The sequence below is a fragment of the Thamnophis sirtalis genome, unplaced genomic scaffold (genome assembly GCF_051295495.1).
Source record: "Thamnophis sirtalis isolate CommonGarterSnake01/CBP01778 unplaced genomic scaffold, rThaSir2_p1.2 scaffold_14, whole genome shotgun sequence".
Classification (NCBI taxonomy): domain Eukaryota; kingdom Metazoa; phylum Chordata; class Lepidosauria; order Squamata; family Natricidae; genus Thamnophis; species Thamnophis sirtalis.
The window spans coordinates 11,604,175-11,627,829 of NW_028261394.1; the positions used below are offsets into that span (position 1 = coordinate 11,604,175).

Sequence of the window (23,655 nt, forward strand, 5' to 3'; positions counted from 1 at the left end):
GGGGTTATTTGTTGGGGTAGAATCAAAGAAACCCCTCTTTGCCCCCAGAGCCAACCTCTCTACCTGTGGGTGGCATTAACAAAGCCTTCCAGTCCCTCCTCTATCCCGAGGTCAAGAGGTTGAACTTCAATCTTTTTATTTCCAGCGCAATGATGCCGTAGACCTAGAGCGGGTCTAGAGAGGGATGTCGTGATTCAGTGAAAACATTCCTGCTTCCAAAGCATAAAACCCAAAAAACTTTTATGGGAAAACCACTGTCTTCAGGCGTCTGCATATCTCCAGCCATCCCGGAGTTGAAAGACACAGAGAAAAAGGAAAAGGGGCCGTAATGATAAGTTTCTGGATGAACGCTGTGGGACTATTGGCTCTCACATAAAAGCCGAGACTCCTGAAAGAGCCAACCGAGAAGGGAGCTCGACGGCGTCTGGGTCATAAGAGACATCGAGAGGAGCCTTCCGGCTTCTACAAGCGAGGGTGGGCCAGAGAGAAATCACACACTCCGTCTCTCTCTCTCTCTCTCTTGTCTTGGTTTTCTGGAAATTTATATTCAAGCTGAAGTCACGCATTGCAAAGCCGAGGCATGCAAGAGACGTAAACACAATATCATAGAGCTGGTCGTTCAACTTCTTGGCCAATGCAAGAGTCCTTATGCCACCCCAGACAAAGGGTTGCCCATTTTTTTTACCTCCTTGAAAACTTCCCGTGATGGAGAGCATCCACGACTCCAGGAAGCAAGCTGTTGCGTTGATTAGTCGTTCTCGGTGTCAAGAAATTCCTCCTAATTTCCAGATTGGCTCTCCCTCTTTTTTCTTTCAATAAGTTTTTTTTAAAATTTTATTTTAATATAAACAATCCATCTTCCATTAAACACTGCGTTGTCTGGGTACAAATATTTTGTGCAATAGCAATTAAAATGTACAATCATATTCATTATTTGATCTGTTCCTAGCTTAACACTTAAATGTCTAATACTGTAATGATCCTCTTCTTGATTTTTTTAACTGCTAATTATATTGGCTCTATTCATACATTTTCTATATTTTACATCACTGCTTTTACTTGTTCAACTCCTATCCTCAAAATGAGGCTATAAAGCACTGTACACCAAGACAACTAGACACAAGAACAGTTTTTCCCCCGAACGCCATCACTCTGCTAAATAAATAATTCCCTCAATACTGTCAAACTATTTACTAAGGCTGCATTACTATTACTATTAGTCCTCTCATCGTTCCTATCACTCATCTCCTCCCAATTATGACTGCAGGACTGTAACTTTGTTGCTTGTATCCTTACGATTTATTCTGATATTGATTGTTTCCCGATTGCTTATTTATACGCTATGAATATCATTAATGGTTTGTGATGAATGCCTCTTGTCTTTTATGTACACTGGAAGCATAGGCACCAAAGACAAATTCCTTGTGTGTCCAATCACACTTGGCCAATAAAGAATTGAATTCTATTCTTTTCTATTCTTTTCTATTCTATTCTATCCTATCCTATCCTATTTCGACAACATATGGCATGGCACGAGTGATTCAATAGGATTTTCTGTGATTTCTTTGCATGAGCTTAACTCCTTTGAGTTGGGATGAGGTTAAACACACACACACACACACACACACACACACACACACACACACAAAGATGTTAACATTTTACTACTGATGGGTAAATGAAGGAAGGAGGTTTTGGAAGAATTCAAGCTATGTCGAACAAACCCAGAAGATTTTTCGTTTCCAACTGGCAAGGGTTTTTTCCCCTTAAGCTTTCCAGAGTTCTTATTAACAGTACAATGCCTGTGCCCCACTTCAGGAAATTATACCTCTTTCCCCTTTGAAAACAAAAATAAAGCAGAGAAAAACAACGGCATTTAGCCCTTGCATCAGTTTGTGCTGACTGAGAGTAACTTTATGCCATCCCTGCTAGATACCGTGTACCTTACAGTGTGTTTTTTTCAAAATTTCATCTGTCTCCCCTTAAGCTTTCAGAGGAGAGAAATAAAAATTACCTTATGCTGTGCCCCACTATCCCATTCCATATTCCCCATTTCCCATTCCATATTCCTCATTCCATTCTCTATTCCCCATTCCATATTCCATATTATATTCCATTCATTCCAACAGTTGTTAAATGAATTTGGCTTCTCCGTTGACTTCGCTTCTCACTTTCTTCTCCTCCCATCCACCTCTCCCCTTCCTTCCCTCCTCTCCCCCTTCCTCTTCCTCTTTACTTTTTAAATTTTCCTTTCTGTATTCCTTTCTCTGACCCTTTCCCTTCCCTCCTTTCTTCTCCTCTCCCCTCCCCTCCTTTCACTTTTTTTCTCTTTACCTTTTTTCTTTTCCCTTTCCTTCTCTTCCCCTCTCTTCCTCTCTGCTCCCCTCCCCTTTTCCATTGTCGTCAAGTACACCCTTCTCTTGCAAAAAAACTCATCCAGATTCATGATTTGTGTAGCTTTTTAAATTCAATCTCTTTTTTCCCTTTGGCATAATAAGAACACAAGGCAAGGAATTCCTCTTCCCATGCCCCCTCTCCCCTAACTTTGACTAAAACCTCACTATTTTCCAAGCAATTGGTCCTAAATAAAGTTGCTTAGCATCTTGTTCCTTTAAAGCATTTCCCTCCGGAGACAGGCATCTATGGGATGGCGAGTAGGACATTCCTCATAAGGGGTGACAAAACCTCCATCCCCAAATATTTAAGTAATCACAATAGCTTTCCATTAGGTTAAATTGTGGCTTCTACCCTTCTTTTTAAGTCTGATGACTTTCCCCAGCATTGGGGGAAACACACAGCTAGTCTTTAATCAACCAAAACAAAAGAGAAAAGGAAAAAAAAAATCAGCCAATCCCTCTCCTCTTTAATCAATGTTTCATCCTTTTGTAGACGGTCCCGTATTCTTTCTTCTTTGAATGCTTCTCTTTGAAGACTATTTGGCTTCCTTCTGCAGCGGGGAGAGAAGGTCCTGGGATCGAAAGGAAAGTCACCATCCATACCGTTGTGATGTGCGGGAAAGGCACTTGGTCCTGTAGACCAGGAGTCCCCCATCCCCGGTCCGTGGACTGGCACCGGGCCACGGCATACCAAAAACCGGGCCACGCAAACAAGCGAAGCCATTTGCAACCATTTGCAATGATCAGTGATCAAACCCGCCATCCTAGACCCAACGTTTGGGAAGCCAGGCTCTGCCTATCACAAGCCAGGACAAAGGGTGAGTGATGGAGGAGTAACACCTCCTTAAAATAAACCTTGGCCCAGCTGGCCCGGCTGGTAGCACCTCGTAAGGGGACCTTTCCAGGGTTACAGGAGAAGACGGTCAACCGTTTTGAAGGCGGAAGAGGGCTCTACGCCCCAATGACAGATCAAGTGGCAGAACCATCTTCTAGGAGAAGGAAAACTCTGATTACAAATCTCCATCACCTTGTGGCTATATCCCCTATTGGAAAAGGCTTCAGGAGTCAACCACGAGGCAAAATCCGGAGCTGGAGTCCCGGAAGCAGTTCGTGGCTGTACAACCACATTCTGGTAACTCCTGCGACACAGCTGTAACTAATTGTATCGACTCCACCGTTCCATTGGACTATTTCAGCGATGTGGAGAGGGGGGATCTGCTGCTTAGGTAACAGAGTATCCTCCATATGAATCTACCCAGGCCTCGTGCTCTGGAGAGGATCTCCAGCTTTGCATACAGCATTGAAAGGCACTCGTTCGGCAGGCCGGGGCAGAGAGGCAGTCCCGGAACCAGTGAAATCTGGGGGCTGGGCAGGGGACACATGGATCTGCCCTCAGTATGGAAGGGATTGCCACTCTCAAATTGGACTTTTTAGTCACACCAGATGCTGTTTTAGGACTTCTTCCCACAGCATGATACCATAGTCTTTTGAGACTGAAGGATGCCAAGGATGCAACAATCACCATTTGCAACCTTCCTAGACGGTTCCAGACAAGCCAAATGAATGGGGGCAAAGCCAGATTTGCACAACAACTACGCGATTCACTTAACCGTAAGAGTCATTTGCTTAACTATTGTAGTGAAAGGGTTGTATGACCAGGCACAACTCAATTAACCTCCGCCTTCTTAGCAGTGGAAATTCTGCTCCCAATTGTGGCCGTAAGCCATCCAGTTGAGGGACTGAGTCGATAACTGGGCAGTATATGATGACTAGGGTGTATCCTAAAGAGCTTATCTGACTCAGCCAATCAACGAGAGGACAAGGTCAACCCATCCTGGATACTCCTCCACTCACTATGGAAAACTGGTGGCTCAATCAGATCACACTGCAACCGCTGAGAGAAGATCAAGTAAGACTCTTTCAGAGTGGGCTTCCAGAGGCTTGTGAGGGTTTTATTTCTTTATTTTATTTAGTTTGTCAAAAATCTACGAGCTAACAAGTAAGTATAAACATGGACATGGACACGGGAAATGGGTACGAATAAATGGGAACAGTAGGACAGGGACGGAAGGCACGCTAGTGCACTTATGCACACCCCCTTTACGGATCTCTTAAGAATGAGGTGAGGTCCACGGTAGACAGTGTGAGGTTGAAGCTGTGGGGGGTTTGAGGATGTAACAAGAGAGTCAGGTAGAAAATTCCAGACGTTGGCCACTCTGTTGGTGAAGTCGTATTTTCTGCAATCGAGTTTGGAGCGGTTTACTTTGAATTTGTATCTATTGTTCGCCCGTGTATTATTGTGCTTGAAGCTGAAGTAGTCGTTGACAGGTAGGACGGTGTAGCAGACAATTTTGTATACTACGCTTAGGTCAGACCCTAATTGGCGTAGTTCTAGGTTCTCCAAGCCCAAAAATTCAAGCCTGATGGCATCAGGGATTCTGTTGTGAGCAGAGGAGTGGAGGACTCTTCTCGTGAAATACCTCTGGACCCGCTCAATCGTATTAATGTCCATTGTACAGTGTTGATTCCAGGAAGATGAGGTGTATTCAAGAATTGGCCTGGTAAAGGTTTTGTATGCCCTAGTTTGCAGTACAATGTTACCGGAGAAGAAGCTTCGCAAAATTAGGTTAATAATTCTTACTGCCTTTTTGGCAATGCTGTTACACTGAGCTCTGGGGCTTAGATCATCTGAGATGACTACTCCTGGGTCCTTGACAGAGTGAGGGTCATCTATGAGGACGTATCCGCCCAGCTTCTATTTGGTGTTCTGATTTTTGTTGCCAATGTGTAAGACAGAGCATTTGTTGGTTGAGATTCATGTCGACTTCTGAATCATTTTATGAGCAACAATAGAAATAGAAAATCCATGAATTACAATGTGGTTGGTTGGAACCAGGCACTGTGGTTTATAATCCACTTTCTGCCTTAATAGGATGTTTGAAGCCAGTCAAGCGTGCACTAATGAACTCTGGACATCAAGGGAGCCTTATTGACTAAGCCACAGTTCTGTTGAGTTTAAACATTACATTAGGTTATAAATCTCTGTTTACAAACCACAACGACAGGGCTTCCTCCAATGCTAAATCAGAACTAAACAAACCGTGTCGTGGCCGGGGATGGTATATAAAGGAAGACACATGGTATTTGCCGTTTGGGGTGCGTTTATAAAATAAAATGTGTTTTGTGATTGGCGTGGGTTGTTAGATGGCAGGCAGGCATGCTTCCTTGGTCAATGTGTCTAACCTTGGCTACTTTAAGATAGAAGAGAAGAGAATAACAGAGTTGGAAGGGACCTTGGAGGTCTTCTAGTCCAACCCTCTGCCCAGGCAGGAAACCCTACACCACTTCAGACAAATGGTTATTGAATATCTTCCTAAAAACTTCCAGGGTTGGAGTATTAACAACATTTGGAGGCAAGTTGTTCCACTGATAGTTCTCACTGTCAGGAAATTTCTCCTTAGTTCTAAGTTGCTTCTCTCCTTGATTAGTTTCCACCCATTGCTTCTTGTTCTACACTCAGGTGCCATGGAGAATAGTTTGATTCCCTCTTCTTTGTGGCAACCCCTGAGATATTGGAACACTGCTCTCATGTCTCCCCGAGTCCTTCTTTTCATCAAACTAGACATACCCAGTTCCTGCAACCATGTATGGACTTCAACTCCCAGAATTCCCGAGCCAGACATGCTGGGAATTGAAGTCAACAAGTCTTAAAGTAGCCAAGGATGGACACCCCTGGTTTAAAGCATGGGTGGCAGCAGTTACCTGCCATGCAAATTAACTCATATCTAGAGTTTACTCAAATTATATCGGACATTAAAATGTATATTGGACATTAATACAACTGAGCGAGTCCAGAGGTATTTCACGAGAAGAGTCCTCCACTCCTCTACTCACAATAGAATCCCTTATGCCACCAGGCTCGAAATTTTGGGCTTGGACAATCTGGAATTGCACTGCCTAAGTTCTAAGCATAGTACACAAAATTGTCTGCTACAACGTCCTACCTGTCAACAATTACTTCAGCTTCAACCTCAATAATACTCGGGCAAACCATTGATACAAACTCAAGGTAAACCGCTCCAAACTTGGCTGCAGAAAATATGACTTCAGCAACAGAGTGGTCAACGCCTGGAATGCTCTACCCGACTCTCCCCGATTGGCCACCAGCGGGCCACAACAGTAACATTTCAGGGGAAACCACTGAATCAAAAAAAATTTGGTAATAGGGAGGACTGTTGCTGAGATCCTATACATCCATGATGGTGAAGCTACGGCATGCGTGCTAGAAGTGGCACGCAGAGCCCTCGTTGTGGGCACGAACGCTGTCATCAGCTGTTCTTCTGGTTTCCAGAACCCACATGTGTGCCAGCCAGCTGGCCTTCGTGCGTACCGAAGCAATGGAAAATGACCTAGAAATGACCCCAAAACTGGCCAAACCCAGACCATTTTCTGGGGCATTTTCCAGGCCGTGTTTCTGGCTATTTTCAGGCCATTGTTTCTGGCTATTTTCAGGCCATTTTTGGCCAGAAAAACAGTCCGAAAATGGCCGAAAACCAGCCAAAAAAACAGGCATGCATGTGCGAGCTGGTCTTCGGGTTTCCAGCACTCCAGTGTGCGCGCACACGGATGCACACACATTCCAGGTTGGGCACTCAGTGCCAAAAAAAATTCGCCATCACTGCTCTAGATGTCATTTTCCAGCTTCTCTTAGCATGGTGGGAATCGGACATGATGGGACCTCGTAAGGAGCAGTCAAAACATTCCATCCTGCTCACCAGGCACCCTCCATTCAAAGTGACCCCTTGTGTAAATCAGCCGGTGGCTGAAGCTACACAAGACGACAGCGCCACACCGGTCCAAAACACACTTGCGAGGGTTCCCCCCCCCCATTACTTGTACAGACGGCTTTATAACTTCAATCTGACTACTCTTTGACAGAACAGTCCGAGCTCTCAAATATTTTATGGCATTTCTTTTACAAATAATGATTGGCAGGCCCTTGGGGGAGCGGGGCAGTGGAGAGCTTTGGGAGAGAAAAAAGTTTGGATGGAGACGTTGGACCGTTTTTCTTTTTTGGAAGGTAAAGATGCTCTTCAATCAGGGCCAATTTTTGGTGACTGCCTCCATGCAATTTTCTTGGCAGGGCTGGCGAAGGAGGTTGCCATCACCACCTCTCGGGGATGCTCCTTTATTTATTTATTTGTTTTAAGCTTCCCGGTCTGGTCCTCGGCTCTGGAATTCCCAAATGCCGCCCATCCAAGTCGAAACCCCTCCCAACCCTTCTTAGCTTCTCACAAAAAGCCAAAGTCAACTAGGTGATGCTGAATCATGAGAAGCTGAACTCTTTAGGAACATTAAAGACAGATGCTCAGGGCTTTGGCTTGAAGGAGACAACAGAAACAAGCAAGACAAACGAATAAAAAGAACAGAAAAATGTCTCCGGGGTTGGATCCTCCTCCTCAATTAGTTTTATAAGGCTGCCAAATTGAAAGACATGAGATGATGTACAGGACTGAAATTTCAGAAGAATCAGCAAGGAAATACAGAAATGTTGGCTGATTGTGGAAATATGCAGTCAAGAGAATGCCAGCCAACCTGTTCTGACTGAGGCTTCCCAAGAGCATGAAACAAACCCCTGGTCCTGACCAAAAAAAACCCCTTTTTATTAATTTCCTGTGAATTCTGCTCATTCACATCCAGCAAAGTCTTTCAAAGGAGGATTTACAGTCACAGACCTTATCTGGCTTGGAGAACTGCCAGGCCGATATCTGCAAAACTTGGCAAGGAGCCTCGGAGAGTCACGAACCAATGAAGCGAAGTAATTGTCTCCTGCAAACTCCACTCCCCTTTCGCTCCTCTTTTATTTCCTCTGGGAGGGGCCATTCACTGTCCACCTGTGGCCTTACTTCCAAGTCGACTCCTGTTTCTTAGTTGTTCCCTTCGTCGGGCCACTCTGCGCATGCGCACACTGGGAACAGGCTCCAGCTGTTCATCTGCCTCACTGATGTCAGACTCTGAAGGCAGCTGATAACTGTCAGACAGCCCTGGCCCCCTCTCTGCCTCCAACACAGAGTCCTCCTCAGAGCCTTCCCCAGACTCCAGGACTGGCCCAGGTTCCTCCCCAACCTCCTCACTCTCCGACTCTGCTGTCAAACTCTGCTGGCCGCTGGTGGGCCACAATACAACCTTACTACAGTAAACCATCTATCATGCTAGGTAAACCACGATAGATCCATTAGTATGTGAAGCCAGCCTATTTGGTCTTCCCACATAATAAAATATGAAGAACGATTGCAGGAACTGGGTAAGTCTAATCTAGTGAAAAGAAGGACTAGGGGAGACATGATATCAGTGTTCCTGTATTTGAGGGGTTGCCACCAAGAAGAGGGAGTCAAACTATTCTCCAAAGCACCTGAGGGCAAGACAAGAAGCAATGGGTGGAAACTAATCAAGGAGAGAAGCAACCTAGAATGAAGGAGAAATTTCCTGACAGTGAAAACAATACATCAGTGGAACAACTTGCCTTTAGAAGTTTTTAATGCTCCAACACTGGAAGTTTTAAAGAAGAGGTTGGATAACCATTTGCCGGAAGTGGTAGAGGGCCATGATGGTGAACCTATGGCCTGCGTGCCACAGGTGGCACATGGAGCCCTCTCTTCGGGCACATGAGCCATTGCCCATCTCAGTTCCACCGTGCCCTACGCCCCCACCGCAGCCCATTATTGGTCCCAGGAGGCTTTAGAGAGGCCTGCTAGGTCCAAAACACGCATGCACAGGGAGGCCGGGTGCGCTTGGGGGAGTCACGTGCACATTGCATTATGGGTGTGGCCACACCCTCGCACGCTTTGGGCCTGTGGGGTCCAAAAGGTTAGCCATCACTGGTGTAGGGTTTCCTGCCTGAGCAGGGGGTTGGACTAGAAGACCTCCCTTCCAACTCTGTTATTCTAAATTCTAAAGAGGCCAAGGAGGCCTCCTTGTGAAAGCCACGCTTACAGTTTTTGGGAACCACCGAATAAATAGATGAAAGGGACATAAAGTTACCTTGAGACGCTTGCTTGGGTCGTCTTAATTCGGGACTCTCTCCTCCCCTGTGTACTCAGACTCTGGCTGTTTAACTTGGCACGGGGCACCCAGATAATTTGTTTCCATTGCAATGAAGCCCTAATTAACTGGAATAAACTTTTTACACTAAGTGTGTTTGTTTAATAAACCGGCCCTTTCACAGTCTCACCGAGAGCCGATGGCTGACTGGAGGGGAGTGGAAAGTCGCTAGGTACTTGGGACACTAAAGCTACACTGTCTAAGTGGGCGAGAGCTGAAAAAGCCGCCTCTGTCGTTGCAAAATCCAAACGACGCATCGGATGTCTGGCTGGGGACTGAATTCCAGCTTCTGGCCTTCACAATTTATGTCCCATGTCTTCTTCTCCCGTCGCTTCTCGAGTAACCTCAAGACCTTTGGGATTTTACTGGTAGTCCTCAACTTACAAGAGTTCATTGAAGGACCATTCTAAGTTAGGTTCCCTCCCTCGTACATATGTGCTAGTTGTTCCCGACTCTAGGGGGCGGTGCTCATCTTTGTTTCAAAGCCGAAGAGCCAGTGCTGTCCAAAGACGTCTCTGTGGTCATGTGGCCGGCATGACTAAACACCAAAGGCGCACGGAGCGCTGTTACCTTCCCACCAAAGGTGGTCCCTATTTTTCTCCTTGCATTTCTTATGTGCTTTCGAACTGCTAGGTTAGCAGAAGTTGGGACAATAACGGGGAGCTCACGCTGTTATGCGGTGCTAGGGATTCAAACTGACAACCTTCTGATCGACAAGTCTTAGCCACCGCATTCTTTGTGGTTCTAAGTTGCAACGGCAATGAAAAAAGTGACTGATGATATTTTCCCCCCTCCTATTTACATCCTTTGTTGCATTCACGTGATCAAAATTCAGAGCCTTGGCAACTGGTTCATACGGATGGATCTCCACTTCTTAAAAATAAATTGTACAGCTTCCTTCTGGATCACATGTCTTGCAACAACAAAGGAGTGTGGAATCAAGAGCAGCCACCATGTTTAAGCTCATCAAATTAGATCTGATGACCTTGAGGTCTATATTTTGAAGGCAAATGAAAACTACTTATGAATTTGGTTTTATTAAGAACCAGCTGGGTGTAGTGGTAAAGGTGCTGGCTGGAGTTCTAGTCCCACCTTAGGCATGAAAGCCAGCTGGGTGACTTTGGGCCCATTGCCAGGAGATGCTGAATTCTAGTCCCACGTTAGGCATGAAAGGCAACTGGGTGACTTTAAGCCAATCGCCAAGGAGACTGGGAGTTCTAGTCCCACCTTAGGCATGAAAGGCAACTGGGTGACTTTGGGCCAATCGCCAGGAGACTGGAAGTTCTAGTCCCACCTTAGGCATGAAAGGCAACTGGGTGACTTTAAGCCAATCGGCAAGGAGACTGGGAGTTCTAGTCCCACCTTAGGCATGAAAGGCAACTGGGTGACTTTGGGCCAATCGCCAGGAGACTGGAAGTTCTAGTCCCACCTTAGGCATGAAAGGCAACTGGGTGACTTTAAGCCAATCGGCAAGGAGACTGGGAGTTCTAGTCCCACCTTAGGCATGAAAGGCAACTGGGTGATTTTGGGCCAATCGCCAGGAGACTGGAAGTTCTAGTCCCACCTTAGGCATGAAAGGCAACTGGGTGATTTTGGGCCAATCGCCAGGAGACTGGAAGTTCTAGTCCCACCTTAGGCATGAAAGGCAACTGGGTAACTTTAAGCCAATTGCCAGGAGACTGGAAGTTCTAGTCCCACCTTAGGCATGAAAGGCAACTGGGTGACTTTGGGCCAATCGCCAGGAGATGCTGAATTCTAGTCCCGCCTTAGGCATGAATGCCCTCTGAGTGACTTTGGGCCAACCACCGGGAGACTGGAAGTTCTAGTCCCACCTTAGGCATGAAAAGTAGCTGGATGACTTTGGGCCAATCGCCAGGAGACTGGGAGTTCTAGTCCCACCTTAGGCATGAAAGGCAACTGGGTGACTTTGGGCCCATCACTAGGAGACAGTGAGTTCTAGTCTTGCCTTAGGCATGAAAGCTGGCTGGGGGACTTTGGGCCATCACTCCTTCTCAGCTCAACTCATCTCACTGGGTTGTTGTTGTGGGGAAAATAGGAGGAGGAAGGAGTAATAGGTACGTTCATCACCTTGACTTACATAGTAATAACGGTGAAATAAAAATAATAAGCCAAGGAGAACAAGATCCTGTTGCCTCTTTTCAGAGTACGGTAAAACTGGCGATAGTGATGGAATCTGCCTCTCATTCCCACCTGTAAGCCATAACAAGTGAAGTAGGCCAACCACGTTGTCAAAAAAGGTTGTCAAATCAAAGAGGAATTGTCTGCCATGTTGGTCTAACATTCGAACTCCCCAAATGCAAAAGGCAATTTAAGTGGCGCTTGTCGAAAGGGTCGGATTGCAAATGAACAAGAGGCAGCCGGAATGTTACTAGGAAACCAAAGACATTCGGTGATGTATTGGTTACCAGAAAGGTCGGAGAAGCCAATAAAACAGCAAACAGAGAACAAATGGGTTTCACCAGCTCCGGGGCTGCTGCGCAGAAAAGAGGGAAGGAGATTTTTTTTAAAAAAAATCACACTCGGAATAAAGCATCCAGACTGCAAAGGAAGCGTTTCAAACAGATCGATGACAAAAGATTCAGAGCAGTGGACAGGCTGCAGATAGTTCTTGGCTTACGGCCGCAATTTGGAACAGAATTTCCCGTTGCTAAGCAGACAATACTTTCTGGGACTACTACCCAAGGGTTTGCTGGTGTCTGGGTGGGTAAAACAAGGTCAAGAGGGGATGGAGTCGGCCCTCTGGAGTTTGGAGAGCCCACCGAATTGGGTATTGAAAAGAAGACCCCTGTGACAGTTAGCCAAAGAATAGGTCTTCTAACTTGCAAACTTGCTCCAGGGGGCATCCAGTGGCTAGCAGAGGACCTGTAAATGCCACCTGCAGTGTTTGATTCCTGTCAGCTGCCACCAGCTTCGCTCTTGTGGTGACAGTCCATCCTGAACTCTGGGATGGATGTATAAGAGATGGAAAATGCTTGGGGAGGGAATGAAAGTAGCTTCTGTATCTCCCCGAGACATTGCTTCAAGGCCAATTGGCTGGGGGGGGGGGGGGGGAAGCAGCTGCATACCAACCTATGCTTGAAGGGACCATTCTGAAAACATCTTGCTTGAACCCGATCGGTCATGGGAGAGAGGGGTCAGCGATGGGAGGCAGTTAAGGGAGGAAAAAGTTGCAATTCGGTATTTTGGCCCGCGATTCTCAGTTCTGGCTTTGCAACCCTGCAATACACTTGGCTTCTAATTAAACTATATCTTTCTCAACAAATGGCGCCAAGGATCGTTTCTGTTTAGAGGTTTAAGTGTTAAGGTCTGGCAATTCATGCTTCCTCCCTCCATGCATCCAGGATGATGATGATGATGATGATGATGATGAAGATGATGATGATGATGATGATGATGATGATGATGATGATGATGATGATGATATTCAGGATGTATCCAGGATCCCCCACGCCACCCCACCCATTAAGAAAAGATTTCTTAAGTTCCATGTCCATGGGGGGGGGGGGTCTGTGAAATCTCGGCCAGACGAGTTTTTAAACTGGGTGGAAACCAAACATCGCAGAAAAAGCCACTGTTCCAAAGTGAAAGAATGGCTTGTGTTTCTATAGCAACCCCAGTGGTTTAAAAGAAATTCCACCTCTCTCTCTAAAAGCGGTAGAAGAATAACGGGAGTGCAAAGCCCTTGGTGGCCTCCATTGAGAGGATCAACAAAGGATGGTGGTTAGGACACCCTTTTCACCACCATCGAGCCCAAAATGTATGTTGCTAAGTGAGAAATTTGTTAGGTGTGTTTTGCCCCATTGTTACAACTTTTCTTGATATGAGCCAGTTGCCAAGCGGCTGAATTTACAATCACATGACCCTAGGGATGCTTCAACGGTCGTAAGTGTGAAAAGCACACATAAGTCGTGAATGAGCTGTGGTGGCGCAGTGGTTAGAATGCAGTACTGCCGGTTACTTCTGCTGACTGCTGGCGGCCTACAGTTTGATTCTCACCAGCTCAAGGTTGACTCAGCCTTCCCTCCTTTCGAGGTGGGTAAAATGAGGACCCAGATTGTTGGGGGCGATATGCTGACTCTGTAAACCACTTAGAGAGGGCTGTGAAGTCCCACGAAGCGGTATATAAGTCTAAAAGTGCTATTGCTGATTAGCTCTGCTGGCTCAGTGGTTAGAATGCAGTACTGCAGGTTACTTCTGCTGACTGCCGGCTGTCTACGGTTCGATCCTCACTGGCTCAAGGTTGACTCAGCCTTCCATTCTTCCAAGCTGGCTAAAATGAGGACACAGTTAAGGGGGGCAATATTCTGACTCTGTAAACCACTTAGAGAGCCCTGGAAAGCTCCATGAAGCGGTATATAAGTCTAAGTGCTATTGCTGATTAGCTGTGGTGGCACAGTGGTTAGAATGCAGAACCTGCAGGCTACTTCTGCTGACTGCCAGCTGTCTACAGTTCGATCCTCACTGGCTCAAGGTTGACTCAGGCTTCCATCCTTCCAAGGTAGGTAAAATGAGGACCCAGATTGTTGGGGGTGGGGGGCAATAGGCTGACACTGTAAACTGCTTAGAGAGGGCCGTAAAGCCCTGTGAAGCGGTATATAAGTCGAGGTGCTATTGCGATAAGTCGCTTTTCTCAGTGCCATGGTAACTTCGAACAGTCACTAAATGAACTGTTGTGTCAAGGGCTCACCTGTACCTTTATCATTGGCTGAGTAATCCGAGGCACGGAGGCTGCTACTATTTTAACCCGAGGTTCCTCATTAGGTTTGCAAACTGACCTTTTTCAATTCATATACACAATTCTGCCTTCCTGGTGCCGTCAGCCCAATTAGCGGCGTGCAAACACAATGGAATAAATCTCTCTCGGTTAACTCCCCAACTCGGCTGTGTGGTTCAAACCGGAAAAGTCAGAGACCGCTTTGCCACAAAATACCCCCCATCCCCGGTTAAGCAGCAGAGAGCCGAGAACCTCCAAAGGTTAAGTGAGTCTCATTTCTCCCCCTGTTCTGATTGTGTCGCTCCTCAGACGCAGGAGATGGGAGCCCAGAGAGTTGATTATTTGAACTGCTGATTTGAGTGACACCCTGTCATGCATTCCTCTAGGGCTGAGAAGTGGGGGAGGAGGGGAAGAAAAACTGCCAGCTGCCAGAGATTTATGGCTTGGTAAAGAGGGGGGGGGGGAATCATCAGCCTGGAAGGGAAAGGACCATTGCTTATTTAATTGGATGCTTCCCATCTACTGAAAGATGGAGGGCAAGAAACAATTTGGCTGTTCTGACCTCGGCTTCCCCAGCAGCACAAAGCTGAGTGCTCGTCCCGATTAATTTAATTTACAGTGAATTCCTCCCCAGCAAAGTCTTTCCTCTCCCACAGTCTTTCGAGGCAGTTCACAATTACCGACCTTTATCAGACTTGGAGAGTGGCCAGGCCGATACTTGGTAAAAATGCAGGAATGAATTAATTGTCTCCTGCAAACTCCACTCCGCTTTCGCTCCTCTTTTATTTCCTCTGGGAGAAGCCATTCATTGTCCATCTGTGGCCTTCCTCCCAAGTCGACCCTTGTTCTTTAGCTGTTCCCTTCGCCTGGCAGCTCTGCGCATGCGCACACTGGGAACAGGTTCCAGCTGTTCTTCTGCCTCACTGAAGTCTGACTCTGAAGGCAGCTGATAACTGGCATATGGCCCTGGCCCTATCTCTGCCTCTGACAGAGTGCCCACATCAGAGACTTTCCCCAGACTCCAGGACTGGCCTATGTTCCTCCCCAACCTCCTCACTGCCCAAATCTGCTGCCAGCTCTGCTGGCGGGCCACGACACAGGGCTTTTATCTGAATATCATAAGTATGAGGACTGGTGATAAGTTCCTTCTTTCAACGCCATTATGACAATTAACTAGTCCTAGCTGTTCCCTTCGTCTGGCAACTCTGCACATTCGCACACTGGGAACAGGCTCCAGCTGTTCTTCTGCCTCACTGATGTCTGACTCTGAAGGCAGCTGATAACTGGCACATGGCCCTGGCCCTATCTCTGCCTCCGACACAGAGCCCTCATCAGAGCCTTCCCAGACTCCAGGACTGGCCCATGTCTCCCCCCCCCAACTTCCTCACTGTCCGAATCTACTGCCAGCTCTGCTGGCCACTGGTGGGCCACGATATTGGCTTTTATGGGATACAAGGTATAAGCAAGTAGTGCTTCCAAGGTGGGTAAAATGAGGAGCCAGATTGTTGGCCATAGGCTGTAAACTGCTTAAAGAGGGCTGTAAAACACCATGAAGTGGTATAGAAGTCTAAGGGCTATTGCTATTTGGTGACATTTCTGGCCCTCTTCCGACAAAGATAGGCAACAGAAGCAGGATTTGTTTAACAATCCCATGGTTCACTTAACAACTGGAATGATTTGGTCAACAACTGAGACAAACAAGGTCATAAAATGAGGGACGTCCTTAACAACTGTTGTGATTAACAACAGAAATGCTGGCCCCAGTTATGGTTGTAAGGCAAGGACTACTTATAAGAGATTAATGTATGTTAGATCTAGCTGTACTGAAGAAAGTTGGAAGTTATTCTTTCATTCCAGTTTCTCTTCTTTTCCTTCTTTTTCCATTCCTGAGTTTGCTTTTTCTTTAACCTCCCTTTTCCCCTAACCCCTCTGTTTTCGCCTTTTTGAATTTTTTTCCTTTGTTGAAACTTAATTTTAAAAAAAAAAAGAATTTGTGGAAATTCCCAAGCTAACAACTCTTTTGTAATAAGCCTGCAATTTTTCTACTCCTTCCTGGCTAGGTTTGAGCCTGACAAATTCTTTGTACCTTCTCTTCGCTGTTCTCTCTGCTTAAACAGAAGATCAAGCCACCAGTGTGTGTTTTTTAAAAAAAAAATCCATCAACTTTCAACAGCCCACTGTTTAATTTGGAGAACTACTGAGCCCAGAATGGGAACAGACTGGCCAACCTGGTTTTGAACCAGACAAATGACACGAATATTTCTAGATGCAAAAAGCAGGACATTGTACACTAAGGTCGACCACTGCTTTGAGTTGGTCACTTCTACAGACAGGATGACTACATAGAGTCTTAAAAGTAAAGATTAAAAAGTACAGTTCATGAGTGAAATTCCTATGACAAGTACAGAACTGTTCTTTGTAGGGCCAAGAGTTCCAATGAAGAAGAGCATCTCATTCAGATCCATGAGAGGGGAATGCTAGCTTCATCATATGCACCCTGGCGTTTTATTTGCAAAGGCAAGGTAGGGTAGATTCCCAAGGCAAAGGCTTAACAAAATTCAAACATTTGATTAATGACCAAGTTTGACCAACGGTGGTCATTCCTCCAACAGTCCAAAATGCTGGATTATGCAATTCAGGTCAATGCAACCAATTCATCAACCCAACCCAACCCAACCCATTCTAATCCAGTCTACCCCAACCCAATCCAACTCAAATAATCTCAACCCAATCCAACCCATTCAGCACAACTCAACTCAACCCAACGCAACAATCTAACCCAATCCAACCCAGCTCAATCCAACACAATCCAACACAAGGCAATCCAAATCCAACTCAACCTAATCCAATGCAATCCAAGTTAAGCGAACTCAACCCAACCCAACTCAACTCAACCCAACCTAACCCAATCCAACCCAACTCAATCCAACAACCTAACCCAATGCAGTGCAACCCAAGTCAAGTCAGCTCAACCCAACCAAACCAAACCCAACACAACAAAACTCAATCCAACAATCCAACTCAATCTGCATGTCCACTATGGATCAGCAAAAGCAGTTCAGATCAATTTTAACCAAACTTTGTGCTGGATGGGGGTATGGGGGAAAGGATAAAGGACACCAAAGGGGAAAAATGTTTACCACCTATCTTGCTGTGAGGAGTTATTCCAGATATGCCTCCCATGAGGGAAGAAGAGTTTTGTTATGCAAGAGTTAAGACCACTTGGAGAAGTGCTTCCTTAATTTATAGTGATCGCATTAAATAATCAGCTGTGCAACTTTTGCAATTTCACCTCTCTTAGGACTCACTGTACGATCTGGCAAAAATGGAAGGCTGACTAATCTACCCCATATTACTCAAGGGAACCTTCTGAAGGATGTCTGATGCCAAAGGTCCTAATGGAGGGAGCAGATTTCCCATGACAGCTTTCCCTCCCTCTGCCCAACCGGCAATTACACAGTGCCCTGAAGCAAAGAGATGAATGGTGCTAAATTTTAAATCATCCAAATTGTGATTTAGGCTCTACAATTGACTCACGCAGCATTTTGGAATACACGGATGGGAGCAGTTAGTAAGTCACACAGGACCAGTTCTACCTACATATGTACGGTATAGGTAGCTATCGCTTTCTTTTCAACTATTGGAGACATTACCGGATTCTTAACTTGGTCTCCCTGTCTCAATTTAAAACCTTCTGAAATCAATCAATCATTCATTCATTATGAAATCATATGGAGAATGGTTCCAGGAACTGGGTACATCTTGTTTACTGAAGAGAAGGACTAGGGGTGACACGATAGCAGTGTTCCAATATCTCAGAGGCTGCCACAAAGAAGAGGGAGTCAAGCTCCTCTCCAAAGCACCTGAGGGCAGAAGAAGAAGCAATGTGTGGAAACTAATCAAGGAGAGAAGCAACTTAGAACTAAGGAGAAATTTCTGACAGTTAGAAAAACTAATCAATGGAACAACTTGCCCCCAAAAGTTGTGAATGCTCCAACACTTGAGGTTTTTAAGAAGATGTTGGATAACCATTTGTCTGAAATGGTATAGGATTTCCTGTCTAGGCAGGGGGTTGGACTAGAAGACCTCCAAGTTCACTTCCAACTCTATTATTCTATTCTAATATGTAGATAAATAAAATATGATAAAATTATATTTCGATATCACCTCTACAATGTACCCCAATCAGTCCCGCATAGCCCAATCTCAACCAAATCATTTTACTCAAGTACTGTGCTGTGTTAAATGTTATTTTCAGATTTTGGCCACACATAAGCTACGTTGTTTTAATATGGGGATCCCAATGGGTCTGTATACAGAACCACACGAGGATCCAAGAAATAAAACTTCATCTGAATATAAAGCCATCATCTGAATATAAAAATCCACCCAATTCTCCAAAATAAAACCCTTTGTAATTTTGGGCAGTGAGGAGGCCCAGGTTTATCCCCATGAACAAATAAAATAGATCCATGTGATTCAGATAGAATATTTTCTACCTCTATTTTCTTGATAAAGACACAGGGTTGTCCTTAGATCTGCATTCTAGCACTCTACTGAAATTCGAAGGAATTTCAGTAGAGTGCCAAGGTTTTCCAGAAATTCAGGCAATAGTTGAAAGGGTTTGTGTATCCATTTCCCAACTTCACCAAGCAACACTACTAACAAAAGATGCAATTTTCCACCTGAAAGTACTGCTATGTTAGAAGGAGGCATCCCCAATGTAAATACCAAGAATATCCTCTTGCGTAGCCTTTCATAGTCAAGAAACAACCTGCATTATCTGTCTGTCTGTCTGTCTGTCTATCTATCTATCTATCTTTCATCTATCTATCTATCTATCTATCTATCTATCTATCTATCTATCTATCTATCTATCTATCTATCTGGCTCTGTGAGTGTGTGTGTGTTACAGCATAACTCTGGAACGCCACGAGCAATTTCAACCAAACTTAGTACACATATGACTTACTCTCTGGAAACAAATACTGTGGGGGTAAGACACCCCTAACACCCCTTGCATTGTGTGTTCTGTTAGGATACAGCCTGTTGTGCCTTCAAAAGGCTTCTACCATACTGCCATAAAATGGTTTCTACTGTACAGCGCAATGCATTTGCCATGGTAACGGCTTCATAGTACTCCACAAGGGGGCTCCGTTTGATAAGGGGGCAAATCCAAATTAGAAATTACATTTGGTCCAGACATTTTCCTCCTATAAATAAGTACTCGGATAATGCCAGGTTATCAGCTTGTATATATTTGAAGAATAGAAGTTAGCTGTGAATGATCTCCCGAAAAGAACTTAGAAGCTTATTAACCAATCAGAACAACTGTCTTAGAACCCCGCATAGAAAATTATCTCCAAAATTGCTCTCTGATGGCATATATACAGAAGCAATTATATACAACAATGAATGAAATTCGGTAACTCTCCTTTTCATTGATGTCCACCAAAGCAAAACAATAAATCTAATCAAGGTAATATCTCTGTGATATCTCACGCTTCCACTATCCACATTAATGGTGTCCAATCTTGACAACTTGAAGACTTGTGGACTTCAACTCCCAGAATTCACCAGCCAACATAGGGAATTCTGGGAGTTGAAGTCCACAAGTCTTCAAGTTGCCAAGATTTGGACACCTCTGATCTGCAGTAGATGAAGCTTCAACTGGTTGTAAAGCCAATGTTGCTTTTTGCCATGATAGATCCTCTTCCCTTGCAAGCATTCAACAGCCAAGATCCCGGGACATCAAAAGAGGTAATACAGATGGCTTAAAACTCTCCTAAATGGCACACATTAATGGATTCACCTTGTTGAAAATGTGCTGAGAAAGAAAACGTAAGACTTACTTTGAAGAGTACAAATCCTTCTTGTCAGCTGATCCCAGACTCTGAAAGACAGAAACCCATAACATTTAGTCCCATGTCCTCCTTAGGTACACGTGGAAAGTGAAAGAAGCATAAAAATAACAAGCATGACATCATGCATATGGCTGACACTAGTAAAATATGACTCTTCACCTCGATTATTTGGTTCTAACCCTTCATATGTCAGAAATAAATTCTGGCCATGTCCCAGAAGATTGGGACTTCTTTATTGGCCAAGTGTGATTGGACACACAAGGAATTCATCTTTGGTGCCTTATGCTCTCAGTCAGTGGTGGGATTCAGCCAGCTCGCACCTATTCGGGAAAGCTGGTTCTTAACTTTCTAAGAGGTTCAGAGAACCGGTTGTTGGAAGAAATCTTCTTTTGTTTTTTTTCCACTTTACAGGGCTAATCCTGTAAGGAAGGCAGGAAGGAAACATTCTGGTGTTGTTTCTAGCTTAATCTTTATTGCCCTGCTTACAGAAACTGCCTCTCCGGTTAACCCCTATTACATTGTAACAGCTAAGGCAAAGTGCCCATCGACCTGAGTAATGTAGTGTTGGCCACGCCCACACGGTCACATGACCACTAAGCCCCGCCTACCCACCTGGTTATAGCAATAGCAATAGCAGTTAGACTTATATACCGCTTCATAGGGCTTTCAGCCCTCTCTAAGCGGTTTACAGAGTCAGCATATTGCTCCCAACAACAATCCGGGTCCTCATTTTACCCACCTCGGAAGGATGGAAGGCTGAGTCAACCCTGAGCCGGTGAGATTTGAGCAGCCGAACTGCAGAACTGCAGTCAGCTGAAGTAGCCTGCAGTGCTGCATTTAACCACTGCGCCACCTCGGCTCTTTTATTAGGACAGAGAACCGGTTGTTAAATTATTTGAATCCCACCACTGCTCTCTTGAAAGACTTTGCTGGATGTGAATGGGAGAAGTTCACATTAACTTAATAAAAAGGGGGTGGTGGTGGTCAGGACAAGGAGTTTGCTTCGTGGTTTGGGAAATCCTAGGTCAGAACAATGTGTCCATGCCAGTCTGCCAATGGGGCTGAGAGATTCCCATGAGCTATCTTTCCAAAACACAACTCATCCATTATCTCTCATTTTGTTGACAGGTGCCCTTGTTCTCAAGTAACTTAAGTCTTTGATGGAATCCTAAGTCGCCTGGTCAAAAAAGGTAGCATTTGCAAGGCAAAAACAGAGAATCCAGGCTGAACTTCCCCTCCCCCCGCAAGCCACCAAAATTGTATTCGAAATACAAATTGAATACGTGTTTGCAAATAATTCAAATTCACTGTGGATCTTCAGGATCAGTTTACCCAAAGGCATATTCTGTGTTCCCGATACATGTTGCTCAGGTTGCAGAATAACCATTGCAAATTGGCAACTCCATCAGCTCTCATTTCATATATGAGGGAAAATATGCACTGAGGTGTCATTTTTTTTAAAAAAAAAAACATTGAATTCTGCATCTGGATTCCTACCTTGCTTTATGTCATCTAGCTAAAGTGATGGCTTAAAACAAGGTAGGAATCCAGACGCAGAATTCCACGCTTTAGCTAATTGAAGTTTGTTGAATGCAGCATCGTTCAATGGATTCAAACATGGCGACCATGTTATGGTTCACAAACCACAATGGCTGGTTTCATCCGATGCACCAAATTAAACCCAACGTTATAGCTTTCCTCTTTCCATGTCCTCATCCCACCCTTCTCGTGTTGGGTACAGCAAATGCAGAAGGAAGGAAGCGCGCTTCATATCACCTACAAAGCCCAATGTTCATCTTAGTAAGAGATAAGATCTTGATGCACCGGCTCCCTTCCTGCAAAAATAGATGTTTTTCAATCTTGCGAATTTTGAGGCCCAAAGAATTCCCCAGCCATGCTGGAAGTTGATATCTAGACATCTTGAAATTGCTAAGGTTGAGAAACCTTACACCAAATTAGCAGTTGGCAACCTTAAATATTCCAAGGGCCACAAAGGTCCTAACCAAAAACCCTCTGTTCAATCCTGGAGCCAACCGGATGTCCGGCTCCCCTACCATAGAGTCTCCTCCTAGCATGGTGTCCTTTTTCCTCTGCCAACTGGAAGTCCGGTTTCCCCACCATAGAGTCTCCTCCTAGCATGGTGTCCTTTTTCCTCTGCCAACTGGAAGTCCGGTTTCCCCACCATAGAGTCTCCTCCTAGCATGGTGTCCTTTTTCCTCCACCAACTGGAAGTCCAGTTTCCCCACCATAGAGTCTCCTCCTAGCGTGGCGTCCTTTCTCCTCTATCTGTCCTTTTTTTTAAATTGAAAATTTTAAAAAGCTTTTACAAATATTTACCTCCCCCACCCTCCCCACCCAAGCCCATCTCCCCCACCCAACCTCCCCCCCACCCAACTTCCCAGAGCAAATACAGGGTATAAATCTTTAACAATCATATTCTAAAATAAACTAAAAGAAACTTGGCTTCGTCTTTCATTTGTGCTTTAACTCCTCTTTTGTTAAGCTAATTATAAACAAATTAAATCATTCCTTGCTTTTTCAGTCATAAGCTATCTGGAATTTTTTAGTCCCATATTTATTTTGAATATAGTCAATCCATCTTCTCCACTCCAGTTTATATTTCTCATCTGAATGATCCTTAAGATATGCTGATATTTTAGCCATCTCTGCTAAGTTTGTTACTTTTAATGTCCATTCTTGAATAGTAGGCAAATCTTCCTTCTTCCAGTATTGCGCCACCAACAGTCTTGCTGCCATTATTAAGTACAAAATCAAGTTAGTCTCTATAACAGTACAATCAGTAGTTATGCCTAACAAGAATAACTGAGGGGTAAACTTTATCCTCTTTTTAAAAATATTCTGCACAATCCACCATATTGTTATCCAAAATCCCTGCACGAAATGATTCTTACTCTGATATTAGAACCAACTCCAGAGAGAGATACATTTGTTGAGGGCTACGATGCCACTATAATGCAACAGTTCTTTAGCCACCAGCATGCTATTTATTTTGCATTTGGACATAGAAAATCCTAAAGCACGAAAGAGTCAACAAAACTGTTTTCTAGGTAGGAGGAGCAAACATGGAGGGTGGAGAGGGAGAGAGAGGGAGGGGGAGAGAGAGAGAGACCTAACCTTAGATCCAGATTGTTTTAAGTTTTCAGAATGTTCTCAAGATCCTTCAGGCCATTCAAGCAGAGGTTTTCTCCCCTATTTTTTTTTTTTAATTAGCTGCCGTGCTCCCGTGCAGAATGTGGGAGATGAAGTTGGTGCTTGCCTGCTAGCAGCATGCTTGCCCTCTCAAACTAATGTTGTATTTTTCACACTGTGGTTGCCAGGCAGCGACTACAAGACAATTCCAAAGGAAGGAGAAAGCCACAGGGCCGAATATTAATCAATGGTGCAAATAAACTGTTCACCGGCTGAGATTCCCTTCCTAGAAACCGTCATTCACAAACTCAAGCACAGAGCCTCACGTGCAAAGTAAAAGGAGAAGGCATCTTTCTAGACCTCAGGTTTCCCAAAGGGTCAAAGTTGTTGGACTGCAGATCAAACAAAA

The 23,655-nt window shown here is 44.8% G+C and overlaps 1 protein-coding gene across 1 annotated transcript in view; it reads right to left on the bottom strand.

The window, feature by feature from the left end:
• LOC106546823 (ankyrin repeat and fibronectin type-III domain-containing protein 1) overlaps positions 1–23,655 on the bottom strand; it is a 355,948-nt gene that overhangs the window by 120,526 nt on the left and 211,767 nt on the right. The window contains exon 5 of the mRNA XM_087728683.1: positions 20,085–20,125. Coding sequence (XP_087584809.1) covers positions 20,085–20,125 — 41 coding nt within the window. The remainder of the gene's footprint in view (positions 1–20,084; positions 20,126–23,655) is intronic.